The 14,119-nt window shown below is 53.2% G+C and overlaps 1 protein-coding gene across 1 annotated transcript in view; it reads right to left on the reverse strand.

The window, feature by feature from the left end:
* Positions 1 to 5,211: 5,211 nt before the first annotated feature.
* Positions 5,212 to 14,119, reverse strand: part of MMD2 (monocyte to macrophage differentiation associated 2) — a 57,677-nt gene continuing 48,769 nt past the window's right edge. Inside the window, exons 7-8 of the mRNA XM_081552713.1 lie at positions 5,943 to 6,033; positions 5,212 to 5,595 (exon numbers count right to left, since the gene is read on the reverse strand). Coding sequence (XP_081408839.1) covers positions 5,504 to 5,595; positions 5,943 to 6,033 — 183 coding nt within the window. The 3' untranslated portion in view covers positions 5,212 to 5,503. The remainder of the gene's footprint in view (positions 5,596 to 5,942; positions 6,034 to 14,119) is intronic.

Raw genomic sequence — 14,119 nt, forward strand, 5'->3', positions numbered from 1 at the left:
CCTCCCGCGGCCACCCAATGAAGGCACACGAGGCCTGGAATGGGCGGGGCTTCGAAGGAGGGGTGGAGCCGATGGGGGCGTGCCGGGCTCCGGCACCACGTGCCGACCAATTAATAGGCACGGACGTGCCTCGAAGGCAGAGGCGGGCGGGGCTGGCTGCAGAGAAGCGGGGGCTGGGCAGCGAACCTCTATCTTCGGCTCAAGGGCCCTATGCAGAAGCCGGGCCAGTGCTAAGCTCTGAGGCCAAGTGCTGGCCTCAGGCTGGGCTGGGGGCGGGGGCTGGCAAACTATTTCGTCCCCACCTTCTAGTCCCTAGGCGGATAAGGCCAAGGCAAAGAGGAAGCTGGGTTAAGACAAGCGCTGACAGAAAGCGCTTATGGCGGTACATAGCCGTTTCTCTGATATATGAACATCCAAAACACGGAAAGAGGACAAGGGTGGCAGGTTCCATCTCTCATACAATCTGTCCTCCACCTAGCAGCCGGAGTCTTAAGTGGCAAATCAGATCATGGCTCTCTTCTGCTTAAAACGATGCAAAACGGGGTCGGGTCAGCTCCAGGGCTCTGGCCCAACCGCCCTCCTCGAGTAACTTGTTTTAAAAGAAGCTCGTGTCCTTAGAGCTCACTTTGGCACAAGTCCTCTGGCTGGGGTTTCACCTTGGAGAAAGGCTTCTCACAGACAGCTCTCTTTGTACCGCCCTTCTCTCGGTCTAGACCTGGGGGATTTATGTGGCCTCCGGATAAAAACATGCAGAATTCTGACCCTGGGAGCGAATCTTTTTGGTGACAGCTATTGGGACAAAAAGGGTTTCCCTGGTGGCTCAGACAGTAAAGAATCTGCCTGCAACGCAGGAGACCCAGGTTTTATCCCTGGGTCGTGAAGATCCACTGGAGAAGGAAATGGCAACCCATTCTAGTATTTTTGCCTGGAGAATTCCATGGAGGAGCCTGGCAGGCTACAGTTCCATGGGGTCACAAAGAGTCGGACAAGACCAAGTGACTAACACTTTCACTTTTTCACTGAGGTATAAAGTTTCATGGTCATGACCCCAAATTTGCTAGGGAGAGACTGGGGAGAAGGGAACAGAAATTTATTGACCACCTACTGTGTGCCTGACCCCATGCCAGGGGCTTTGTGTTGGTCCTCTCATCTAAAGCTCACATCAACTCTTGTGAGGCAGATGCTGTTACACCCAGAGAAGTCAAACAGCTAGAAGCAGATCCAGGAACTGAGGCCAGGACTGTGTGATTAAATAATATCCTCGGCAGGACTCCACATATACCTGCACAGCCTCCCCCACTCTGACCCCAAAGAGGCAAATGTCAGCACTGGAAGGAGAGCCTGGGTTTAAACCTGTGTTTTCCTCCTAAGGCATTCCTCACCATTGTCCTGTCCCAAGGCCTACCCTTCCCCTCACCCCTCTTCAGCAGGGTGGTGGGGGGCAGACTCCCACCTGTGAGCCAAATCTGAGCTGCTGTTTTTTTGTAAATAACATTATATTGGAACACAGCCACACCCCTTTGTTTATATATTGTCTAAAACTGCTTTCATGTAGCAGAGACTTTTCAGACCCCAAAGCCTAAAATATTTACTATAGGGCCCTTTACTGAAAAACCCAGGATCTAGTAATGCCAACTATTTGTTATTACTTAGCGTCCCTGGTGGCTTGGATGGTAAAGAAGCCCAAGGGATCGCAAAGAGCTGGACGTGACTGAGCAACACACACACCTTTCACATCTCTGTCTTTGCTCAATCCATCCGCTCTGCCTTGGTACGCCTTTCCCAGTTGTAGTACTCTGCTCAGGTGGCCATGATGAAATAACACAGACCGGGGGGCTTAAACAATGGAGATTTATTTTCTCACAGTTCTGGAGGCTGGAAGTCCGAGATCAAGGTGCCAGCAGAGGGGATTTCTTCTGAGGCTGCTCCCCTTGGCTTGCAGACAGCCCGCTTCTCCCTGTGTCCTCACGTCCTTCCGCAGCCTTTCCTATTTGTCTGGGTCCTAATCTCCTCTTATAAAGACACCAGTCAGGTTGGATTAGGGCCCACCCTAATGACCTCATTTTCATTTAATCACTTCTTTAAAGGCCCATCTCCAAATACAGTCACATTCTGAGATGCTGGGGGTTAGAGCTTCAACATATGGATCTTTTTTTAATTTTTAAAATGTATTTACTTGTGGCTGCACTGGGTCTTTGCTGCCCTTGGGCAGGCTTTCTCTAGTTGTGTGAGCAGGAGTTACTCTCTAGTTGGGGTGTGCAGGCTTCCCGTCGCGGTGGCTTCTCTTGTTGCGGTGTGCGGAATCTTCCGGGACCAAGGATCAATCCACACACGCAAGCGGATTCTTAACCACTGGGCCACCAGGGAAGTCCTCAACGTGTGGACTTGAAAGGAACACAATTCAGTTCCTCACAGTCTTCATCATCTGGCTAATGTCGACTCATCCTTTAAGACTCAGACTGGGTGTTACTTATGGAGTTGCTTCCCTCCACAGTGGTCCCCGGTGAGTCACACTTGCTGGTTTCACACCCCAGTGCAGTCCCCTCTCAGGTTGAAACAGAACGGAACTGTGGAAACAGTAAGATGTTGCCAAAGCGACAGTGCGACTTCCGGGGCTAGATTATAAAAGATGTGGCTTCCGCCCTTGCTCTCTCCAGGATCATTCCCTCTGGAGGAAGAACATTCAAGCAACCCTGAAGGGGTCCACGTAGCGAGAAAACCAATGCCTCCCATCAAGACAGCACCAACATGCCACCCGCATGAGCCACCCTAGATGCGGGTCCCCCAGCCCCAGGAACCTCCATGGCTGCCACCCCAACCAACATCCTGACTGCATCTATTGAGGGACCCTCAGCCAGAAGTGGCTCAGACAGTAGAGAATCTGCCTGCAATGCAGGAGACCTGGGTTCGATCCCTGGGTCGGGAAGATCCCGTGGAGGAAGAAATGGCTACCCACTCCAGTATTCTTGCCTGGAGAATCCCATGGACAGAGGAGCCTGGTGGGCTACAGTCCATGGAGTCACAAAGAGTCAGACACAACTGAGTGACCAGCACTTGTATTCCTGCAACTGCCGCCATGGACCAGTGAGCAAAATTTTGAACTGTAAGGTTAAATGAAGCGTTGAGCTGCCCTTTGTGGCCACCAGAGGGCAGCAGAGTCCTGGGACTCAATCTAGGGGGAAAAACCCAAGGCACCCAAAGGGAAAAACATCTTGTTAAGGTCAAAGGGCAGGTTCAGGGGCAGAGAGACACTGGGCTCTCGAGAGCCCAGGAGAGAGAGAGGGAAGGAGGCAGCAGGCACAGGGAGGAAGTTACCTCTCCATCCCTAGAAGGGGCTGGAAATGAGTGGTTTCAGGCTCAGGTTCCACCCGCCATGAGCTCAGCCCCACGACCCGCAACCGCAGCGCTTGGGGCTCCCTGTAGACTCAGCAGCGGAAAGCTCTGCAGCTGTTGTCTCCCCACAGCCTCTGCTAAACAGCTTTCAGCTGACAGTTAGTACCCCCGGCACTGGTAAGGTACGGGGGGATGCCAGGACTTAGGCGCTGGGTCCTTGCACCCTTTAATCAACAGAAGCTGGTAGGTCAGACGAGGAGTTCAGGCCAGGCTATCCTGGGACTCCTGCTCTAGCACGAAGGAGCGAACACCAGTAACAGGTGCCGTTGCTCTCTCTAAGGAGCGTGGGCTGCTTCCTGAAAGGGGGTGAGGGCTGAGGAGGATCAGTGCGTCTGGCAAGAGGGGCCACTTGGGTGGTCTGCCCACCCCCTTGGTGGTGCTGCGCGTGGGAATCAAGCCAAGGACCCTGCTTTTGCTCCCAGCACCTCACATGCGGCGCTTGGTTTGTAGCCTTTTTGTATCCTCTGGTTCCTAATCTGCCCCACCTGCACACGCCTGCAGTTATTTTTAGCCCCTTTTAGTTTCTTTTTATTTCATTGCTTGAGATGTTTGTCCAAGGGCAAGCACTGCAGGCAAGGGTCCCAGGTCCCAGCGCAGCTGTGTGGAGTGTCAGGACTAGAATTATGCCTGGAGTAACAGGACTACGAAAGTGAAAGACGCTTGCTCCTTAGAAGAAAGGCGATGACAAACCCAGACGTATTAAACCTAGGTGCATTAAAAAATAGAGACGTCACTTTGCCGACAAAGGTCCGTCTAGTCAAGGCTATGGTTTTTCCAGCAGTCATGTACATATGTGAGAGTTGAACCATAAAGAAGGCTGAGCACCGAAGAACTGATACTTTCGAACTGTGGTGTTGGAAAAGACTCTTGAGAGTCCCTTGGACTGCAAGGAGATCCAACCAGTCCATCCTAAAGGAAATCAGTCCTAAATATTCATTGGAAGGACTGACGCTGAAGCTGAAGCTCCAATGCTTTGGCCACCTGATGGGAAGAGCTAACTCATTCGAAAAGACCCTGATGCTGGGAAAGATTGAGGGCAGGAGGAGAAGGGGGCGACAGAGGAGGAGATGGTTCGATGGCATCACTGACTCAATGGACATGAGTTTGAGCAAACTCCGGGAAAGAATGAAGAACAGGGAAGTCTGGTGTGCCACACACAGTCCATGGGGTCGCAAAGAGTCAGACACGACTTAGCGACTGGATGACAGCAAGAGGACTACAGGATAATATGGGGGCACCAGAGCTACAGAGTGATGCATAGGGCACCAGAGCTACAGAGCGATGCGTAGGGCGCCGGGGCTGCAGAGCGATGCGTAGGGTACCAGGACTACAGAGATACAGTACTTGACACTATCCAGTTTGAAGGTCGTGCATATATTCTGACGTAGACATCCAACATTCGGTGCTAGGGATCTGTACCTCAGGTGAGCTATTTAGTTGGGAAATATTGACTCAAAGTCATTAGCATAACCCAATGTATAGCGCAGGGAACTATACTCAACATCTTGTAATAACCTATAATAGAAGAGAATGTTAAAGAGAAAAAAAAAAATATATATATATATGGGCTTCCCACGTGGTGCTAGCGGTAAAGAACCTGCTGGCCAATGTAGGAAACAAAAGAGACGGGTTCAATCCCTGGGTCAGGCAGACCCCCTGGAGGAGGGCATGGCCACCCCCTCCAGCATTCCTGCCTGAAGAGTCCCGTGGGTTACAGTCCACAGGGTGGAAGAGTCAGACACCACTGAAGCGAGTGAGCGCGTGTGTGTGTGTAAAATTATATCACTTTGCCATACAAGTGAAACTAACACAATATTGTAAATCAACTATATTTCAATAAGAGCTTTTAATTAAAATAATAACAAATTTCAAAAGTCATTAGCATGTTGATAGGAAATGAAGCCTGGGTAGTGTTTAATTGAAACAAACAGTAACACTAAAATTCTGTTGTTCGGTTGCTAAATCGTGTCTGACTCTTTCAACCCCATGGACCGCAGTGTGCCAGGCTTCCCTGTCCTTCACTATCTCCCAGAGTTTGCTCAAACTCATGTCCATTGAGTCAGTGATGCCATCCAACCATCTCAGCCTCTGTCGCCCCCTTCTTCTGCCCTCAATCCTTCCGGCCATCAGGGTCTTTTTCCAGTGAGTTGGCTCTTCCCATCAGGTGGCCAAAGTATTGGAGCTTCAGCTTCAGCGTCAGTCCTTCCAATTAAATTAGATCACATCAAATTACTTTTGAGTGCTGGGTCTGTCATAAAGAAACTTGAATCATATTAACTGTCAAAGATTTTAGGCTGGGGGGTGCTTTAAGAAATCCTCTACCCCAGTGATTATTAAACTGCTCATGTGGTGAAGTCTCTGGAAGTTCTAGCGCTCTTGGGACTGGGAGTATGTTTCAGACCACATAGGAATCAGGATTGATTTCATTAGCCAAAAATATGACCTCGTGATAAACACAAGACTGTGCCCTCTAGCGGGCATACTGTTGAAGGGCCGAAATGCTTGCTTGGGTCTGACATTGCCGTGAAGATTAATTTTTTATTGCTTACTTGATTTGTTGTTGCCTGGGAGCATTTTGGGGGAGGTGCCGAGACAGGCCTGGGACCCGAGAACCCTTTGCTGCAATGCTTGCACCTGGGCCTACAATATACAAGAAAATCATAATGAGCCAAAAATAATTGTGTGCATGCACAGTTGGGGCAAAGTCTGGACAAAAGGTAAGAAAAGACCAAGAGAGCCTCACTGATTCCTTCCCAGGGAAATCACAGTGAAGGCTGTGGTCCACATTCCCCTGCTCCGTCTGCTTCCTGTGCTTCCCACTGTAGCCCTGCCTGGCAGTGCACGCCCCCTTCCCTTGGGGTCGGTGAATAACGCCCCCTTCCCTTGGGGTCGGTGAATAACGCCCCTTCCCTTGGGGTCGGTGAATGACGCCCCCTTCCCTTGGGGTCGGTGAATGACGCCCCCTTCCCTTGGGGTCGGTGAATGACGCCCCCTTCCCTTGGGGTCGGTGAATGACGCCCCCTTCCCTTGGGGTCGGTGAATGACGCCCCCTTCCCTTGGGGTCGGTGAATGACGCCCCCTTCCCTTGGGGTCGGTGAATGACGCCCCCTTCCCTTGGGGTCGGTGAATGACGCCCCCTTCCCTTGGGGTCGGTGAATGACGCCCCCTTCCCTTGGGGTCGGTGAATGACGCCCCCTTCCCTTGGGGTCGGTGAATGACGCCCCCTTCCCTTGGGGTCGGTGAATGACGCCCCCTTCCCTTGGGGTCGGTGAATGACGCCCCCTTCCCTTGGGGTCGGTGAATGACGCCCCCTTCCCTTGGGGTCGGTGAATGACGCCCCCTTCCCTTGGGGTCGGTGAATAACAAACTGTCTTTTCAGTGGCAGTCCTCTCCTGATCTGTTGGCCTCACCGTCCCTGAACAATAATAAAATCTACTTTAAAAAATATATATTTTGGCCACACCACTCAGCATCTGGGATCTTAGTTCCCCAAGTAGGGATTGAGCCTGCACCCCCTGGACTGCCAGGGAAGTCCCACCATCTACCTTTTAAAGCAGTGTTTGGCCTGCCTCCCCATTGAGGGGCCACAGCCAGCTGCCAGTGCCAAGCACCGTGTGACTGGATATGCCTTCAGCTGACTCTCCCCACCAGCTGAAGCTGATTCTGAATTCCTTACCAACAGAAGCCAAAAGACAGGTTGATGGTTATTTGCTGTCTTAAGACTGCATTCCAGGATAACTTGTTATACAGCAATACACAGTTTTTCCTTTATATTTTTCTAAATATTCCAACTTTTCTACAATGAACAGCTTTTATTAAAAAAAAAAAACTTTTGACCAATGTTATTTTTAAAAAGACAACTGGGCAAGCATGAAGCATCTTGAATTTTTATTAAGTTCTTTCTACTCCACTGGAAACGACCACATTCGCCAGCAGGATTATTCTTCTTAATACAAATGTTTATTCAATAACAAGTTAATACAAAATGACAGTTTCACAACCACAGAAAAGGTCCAGTACCAGCAGGACGGTTTTTAAAAGTCATGCTACAAATGTGCCAATCCCAAACATTGTAGACATGATAGATATATAAAAATGAGTAGGAAAGACAATCGGAGCTCCTGGTCGCTACCCCACCCCCACTCCCAAGAAAGGGCTTAACAAGCAGCAGGGTCTACACCTGCACACAAGTGGGCAGATTCCTCGTGAAACCTGGCCGTGTAAACAGGACTGGTGGGCGAGTCATTCCCCAGAGTCAGAGCCTGAAATTTGAAATTGTTTACAGAGGCAAAGCTGCCTTTCCAAAACTCTGGATCCAAAAATCTCTGGATTCCCCCTCTCCCTCCCGCTTTCCCAACGCTTCCTGAACTAATGCCCACATGTCCAGGCATGCTGCCTACCCAAGGTCTACAACCACTCAGCTCCAAGGCCCCCTGAACATGGGAACATCACCGGGACAAGAGACCCCCAAAGTCTGGCACTGTATTTCCCTCAGGGGGGTCAGGGTTAGGAGTAACCAGATCCTCAGAGCTTCCCATACGGCCTTGGGACACCCAGGCTCCCGAGGCATGGCACCATGCTGACCCCTGCCGATCACGGCCAACAGGCACGAAGCCCCAACATCAATGCCCAGGGCTTTTCAGAGAGTGCCAAGGGCAGCTCCCGGAACTGAGGATGCAGGCCCACCTGTGGGCCACAGAATCATTCCACCTTGAAAAAAATGCCATAGGACACGATAGAGCCGGGGGGTCAGAGCAGGTGAGGGAATGTCACAGTGCACCCCGCCAGCAGGTCCTGTTTCAGGGCGGGACATATAAAACCGGATCACTGTGTAAAACGCATTTCTTTTGATGGGTATTAAGAAGGCTTGGAAAACACGAATGCCAGCTAATCCACGCACCCTGCAGCCTGACTCCTCACGATCGCACGGGGCCAACCCCGGGACGCACAGGTCACCCTCCTGAAATGGGCTGCCGGGCCACCGCCGGAATGGGCACCTCCCCTCCGACCACCACCACGCGCGTAAACGTCGGTTGGAAAGCCCATCGTGAGGCCAGGTTTGCAAGGAAAAGCTGGTGGAGGTGGGGAGGGGGGTGTGTAGGCAGAGATTCCGAGATTCATCAGTCACGGCTGTGCCAGGCCCAGCAGACCGCAAATCCTCACCCCAGTCGCTTCTCCACGCATAGACCCATAATCTTTAGAGTGTGTGTGCACACTGCCTTCACCTCGCGGTGCTGGTGGGAAAGCGTTGGCATGGACACGCGCGCCTTAAGAAGACAAGCACCACTCGGGAGCAGGAAACACCCGCGGTCTCAGCGTCAGACCTGCCGAGACACAGGCAAAACTGACAGAATTCGGGGATTCAGCAGCCAAATCAGGAGCAATGTGGCCCCAGAAGGATGTTAAGAAGACGCCTTCATCTGCTGCCCCAGAGCTCAGCCCACAGGAGCAAGACAGCCCAGCCCCTCGGGAGGAGGCAGGGAGCCACAGGCAGGGACCGCTCCCTGGATTCCAGGCCCCGCCCGCTGGGCTGCCTCAGGCAAATCACTCGGCCTCTCTGAGCAGCCTCAGTCTCCCCAGGTAAGACGCACAAACAGCGGTTTCGTCTTGCCAGGCTTTGTGGGGAGAAACACGTGAAAACACGGATGAGAATGAGCGCTCGTCTGTAACTGAGTGCTCAGACGCTCAGTCGTGTCCCACTCATTGTGACCTCCTGGACTGTGGCCCACCAGGCTCCTCTGTCCACGGGATTCTCCAGGCAAGAATACTGGAGCAGGTTGCCTTTTGCTGCTCCAGGGGATCTTCCCGACCCAGGGATCGAATTGGTGTCTCTCATGTCTCCTGCACTGGCGGACGGGTTCTTTACCGCTGCGACAGCTGGGGGGCCCCCCAGCTGTGTGCACCCGACGTGCTAATCATGAAGAGGGGGTGGAACACAGGAAAGCCTGCCTGGGGTGCGGGCCGCGGCCCACTGGTAAACACACTCCCCAAAAGGCAAAGCTCTGCTGTGCGGGCTTTGCAGGTTTCCACAATGTAGATATTCCACTCTGGCCAGATTCACACTAGCCGTGGTTTAAGGACTTTCCAAAGTCCTGAAAACTTAACAGTCGGCCTCCATGGCACCACACATGTGTAAACCACACCAGAACCCTCAAGGGCTTCTCACCTGCCACCAGCAGCTGCCAGCGCCAGCCAGGGTCAGCACGCCCACCCAGCAGCCTGCCCACCACAGCCCGTCGGCCTCTCCCCCTTGTGAGCCACCAGACCACCTGCTGCTGTTGTTTAGTCGCTCAGTCACGTCCCACTCTTTGCATCTCCATGGACTGCAGCCCACCAGGCTTCCCTGACCTTCACTCTCCCCCAAAGCTTGCTCAAACTCATGGCCATTGAGTCGGCGATGCTGTCCAACCATCTCAGCCTCTGTCGCCCCCGTCTCCTCCTGCCCTCAATCTACCGACCACCTGGAGGACACGCAGACATGTGCTCCCCCTGCCCTCCGCTGCTCATGCCTCATGGGCTGATAATCCAGCCCTCTGGCAGCACCCAGGCAGGAGGTCCCCGGAAGCCCAGACTCCTTCAGGGATGAGGACGGTGGCCAGCTGTAGGAACAGTCCGCCCAGTGTCCACAGGAACAGTGCTGGCCGGGATGGACAGCCCAGATAGCAGGAAGCAAGTCCCACCTGCCGCCTGCATGGGGCCGAAAGCAAACGCTACCCACGAGGGAAAGCTTGATGGCCGAAGATCCTCGTCACAGATCAATCTATATTTGTCTCCTGAATTAAAAGAATGATTAAAGAAATTGTGGTACACCCACTTAATGGAGGCCTTTAAGAGAAGGTTTACAAAGAGCTTGAAATAAGGAGAAATAGAAGTCATTCTTTTTAACTAGGCTGTAAAGGTGTCTATGGCAAGAGAAGAAAACATCACAATTTAAAAGTATGCGTTGAGGGACTTTGTGGTGGACCAGAGGTTAGGACTCTGCACTTTCACTGCAGGAGGGCCTGGGTTTAATTCCTGGTCAGGGAACTCAGATCCCGCAAGTCTCCTGGCCAAAGCGAACAAAAAATAGTACCCACTGAGTGAGGAGAACAGAAAGAAAAAAACTAGGAGCGGTTATCTGAGGCATGTGTGTGTGTGTGTGTGTGTGTGTGTGTGTGTGTGTGTGTGTGTGTGTGTTAGTTGCTCAGTCGTGTCCGACTCCTTGTGACCCTACGGACTGCAGCCCACCAGGCTCCTCTGTGCATGGAACTCTCTAGGCAAGAATACTGGGGTGAGTTGCCATTCTCTTCTCCAGGGGATCTTTCTGACCCAGGGATTGAACTGGGGTCTCCTGCATCGCGGGCAGATTCTTTATAGTCTGAGCCACCAGGGTTATCTGAGGTAGATGCTGGCAAATATTTTCTACCTTCCTAGCATTTCCTGAAATTTTTATAGTAAGCATTTATTATTATAATGAAAACATCTTTAAGAAAACAACCCCCAAGGGAATTCCCTGGGGGTCCAGTGGTTAGGACTCCCAAGTTTCCACTGCCGTGGGCCCAGGTTTAATCCCTGATTGTGGAACTAAGATCCCACAAGCTCTGGTGCAGCCAAAAAAAAAGAAAGAAAGAAAGCCACTCCCTCCCAGTCACTAGGATACACACTCCCTCCACCCACAGGTGTCTCAGGGCCCCTCCAGACGGCCATCCTGACACGTGCAGACCTTGTTTCCCCGTGGGGTCCTGTCTCCCTCATCCGGGGGCACCAGGGCTCCAGACCCACTTGGGGCAGAGGCAACACTCATCACAAACCTGAGTTGGAAACAAACAGCCCCCAGGTGTCTTCCGATGAGCAGAGACACGAGAGGAAAGGCAGGGCGGTGTCCCCGCAGACCCTGGTCGTGAACTTGCCCCATCCGGCCCCAGACGTAAAGGGAGCAAGACTCACACGAGACTCCTCAGCCGGTCTTCCAGCCTCAGGGGGAAGAAGGAGGTGGGGACCACGCCAGACCAAGCTCCCCATCCGCCGTTCCTTCTGCACGTTTGTCTGAGCATCTGCTAAGTGCTGGGCACTTTGCTGGACACGAAGTATTGTCAATGACCGACGGTCATGGGGCCTGCCCGCGACATCGAGAGTCTCCCAGACCACTGTCCACTACCCTCTGCCTCCCTGTCCCACCCACGTCTCCAGGTTCAGCTAAAATCAGATAGTGTTGCTCTATGATAACCCCAGTGACTAAGCATTTCCAGATGTAAAACAAAGTGGACAATGCTGGATCTACCCATGGTTCTCAACAACGTTTAGTCTAGGCCCCTGGGCCCCCCCAAGACCCTACCAGAGGGTTCCCAAAGTCAAACCGTTTTCATAATGATTGTTTTTGTTGTTTAGCCACTTAGTCATGTCCAACTGTTTGCGACTCCGTGGACTGTAGCCCACCAGGCTCCTCTGTCCATGGGATTCTCCAGGCAAGAATACTGGAGCGGGTTGCCATTTCCTCCTCCAGGGGATCTTCCTGACCCAGGGATCAAACCCGCATCTCCTACATTGGCAGGCATGTTCTTTACCACCAAGCCACCAGGAAAGCCCTTTCATAATGATACTACGACATTATCTGCCTCTTTCCCTCACCTGTACCCACATCTGTAACCTGTGGGTACACCTGAGCCGCTCTGCCCGTGTGGAAGCAGCTGCTGGGACTTCCCCAGGCTCCTTCAGCACCCCACAAAGCCGTCCCCAGAGCCTGCATCTCAGCATCTGATCACACAGTTTGCGGTGGCACGTTTGACAGGCCCTTTTCTGACCAGGTCACCAGGCCCATCTCAGCCTCTGAGCTCCAGCTGCCCGTCTCAGCACATGCAGGGGCTATGGGCAGCCTGAGCGAGCACCACCCTGCCTTGTTCCTGACGGAGGCCTGGGTCCAACTGCAGGGGCTCGATCAGGGTTACAGGAAAACCTTCAGAGCACTTCAGCCTTCGCAAATACAGAAAACAGAGCTGGGAAGAGTTGAAAACCCCCCGGAAGCCCCGGGACTGCAACCTTCTAAATGACCCCTCTGTGGGGGCGTCCACCCACAAACCAAGGTGGCGTTAGGGCTTCAGATCCAGGCCCACTGACAAGTCTCATCTCTGTCCGCCCCTCTCCACTCCCAGTGCTTTCCTACAATTCTTCCCCGGCCCGACCCAAAGGCTGACGGAAAGGCGATGCTCAGCCCCGCTCCCGCTGTACGTGCAACTGCAACTGGCAATCAAGACAGAAAGGCAGCGATGCTCTGTGACAATGACTGAAACCCCTCCCTTGGGCTAAGGGGACAGTCCTGGGTGAGCTCTGCCCTGGGTCTTTCAGGGAAACCCCGCCGACTGGCAGCCAGGCCTCCACCAGCAAGCGCGCCTGCTCTGGTTTGTCGTGATGATCGCCTGTGGACTAACTGAGCAGGTGGTCGATGGCAGGCCGGCCCACCGGCGCGGGATGCCGTGGGGGGCACGCTGTTGAAATGTGAGCCCCAGCCCCCCCGCTCCTGCCTTCCTCCCCAACGTTTGCACCAGCTCCACCTCTCACCCTGCCCTGGCAGTGCCCACCTAACTCAGGAGTGGTCGCTGAAGTGCCCGGAATGTCCAACAGGCCACTCTGCTGCCAACTGCTCCCTCCCCCCGTTCCTTGGGACACAACAGCTGCCTTGCTGGGTCATCCTGGCACAGGACAGCCTCAAAGGACAGGACGAGGGAGCTGGCGGGCATCTGCATTTCCAGTGTCCTGACCACCCCGCCCCTCCCCCTCCCTCCCCCCTCCACAGCCTAGGAGGCTCCTGGGACACAGTCTTACCTAATGAGGGACTGAGGAATGTCTTTTCCTTGCCTGCAATGTTTGTGATATATGTGAAGGAATGCCAGGGTCTTGGGTTAAATGGCATCCTGGGAAATTCACTCTCAGAATGATGCTGGGGAAGAAAGTTCATGGGAAGCAGGTCCTGAATTGGAATTGAGGGGTGGGGGCGGTGTGGTCAAGGCTGCATGAAACACCCTCCAGTGTCCTCACCAGCCTGTCCACAGTCAGACATTCCACCATTAGTGATTTATTCCTCTGGGCAGCACAGGCTTTGCCACACCCCTCACTATCATCATCGGGGATTGCTTTCCAACTAAGGGAGCTAATGAGGCTACCAGGCTGAAGTGTTTTACATTCAGCCTCCTGCTGAATCTTCAAACAACCCTGAGAGGTGTCGCCTTACCACACTCATCTTACAGCAGAGGACACTGAGGCACAGAGAGGTTAAGGAGTTGGCCCAAGCCTTCACAAAGGGGTGGGAGGATGCTGGAACTGGTCCCGAGTCTAGCAAGACACAGACCCTCCCTCCAGGAGCATGTGTGTCGGGCAGCAGGCACAAGTACCAGGGGATGAAGGAACACGAGTGGGCAGGTGAGCACGGGGGTGTTGGGAAGCAGAGTGGGGGGAGCCCCTAAATCAAAGGAAGAGCAGAAGTTCTTCTGTGCTAATGCCCAAGTGGGGCTTTGAAGGATGTGTAGGAGTTGGGTGGATGAGGGGTGAACAGAGTCCCCGACGGAGGAACAGGCACCTCAGTAGGTGTGGGGATAAAGGAGCAGGCTGTCTAGGGAGAAATATCATACCCAGTAACCAGGAGAAGGAGCATGAGGAAACGCAGGCATCAGAGGAGCTCGGCAGGGACTCGGGGACAGTACAGGAAGTCCCGGGTCAGCGTCTTGAGCACTCAGCACTGGCCCTGCCACTGGGC

This window comes from Giraffa tippelskirchi, chromosome 13 (genome assembly GCF_054371585.1).
Source record: "Giraffa tippelskirchi isolate mGirTip1 chromosome 13, T2T-mGirTip1v1.2.pri, whole genome shotgun sequence".
Classification (NCBI taxonomy): domain Eukaryota; kingdom Metazoa; phylum Chordata; class Mammalia; order Artiodactyla; family Giraffidae; genus Giraffa; species Giraffa tippelskirchi.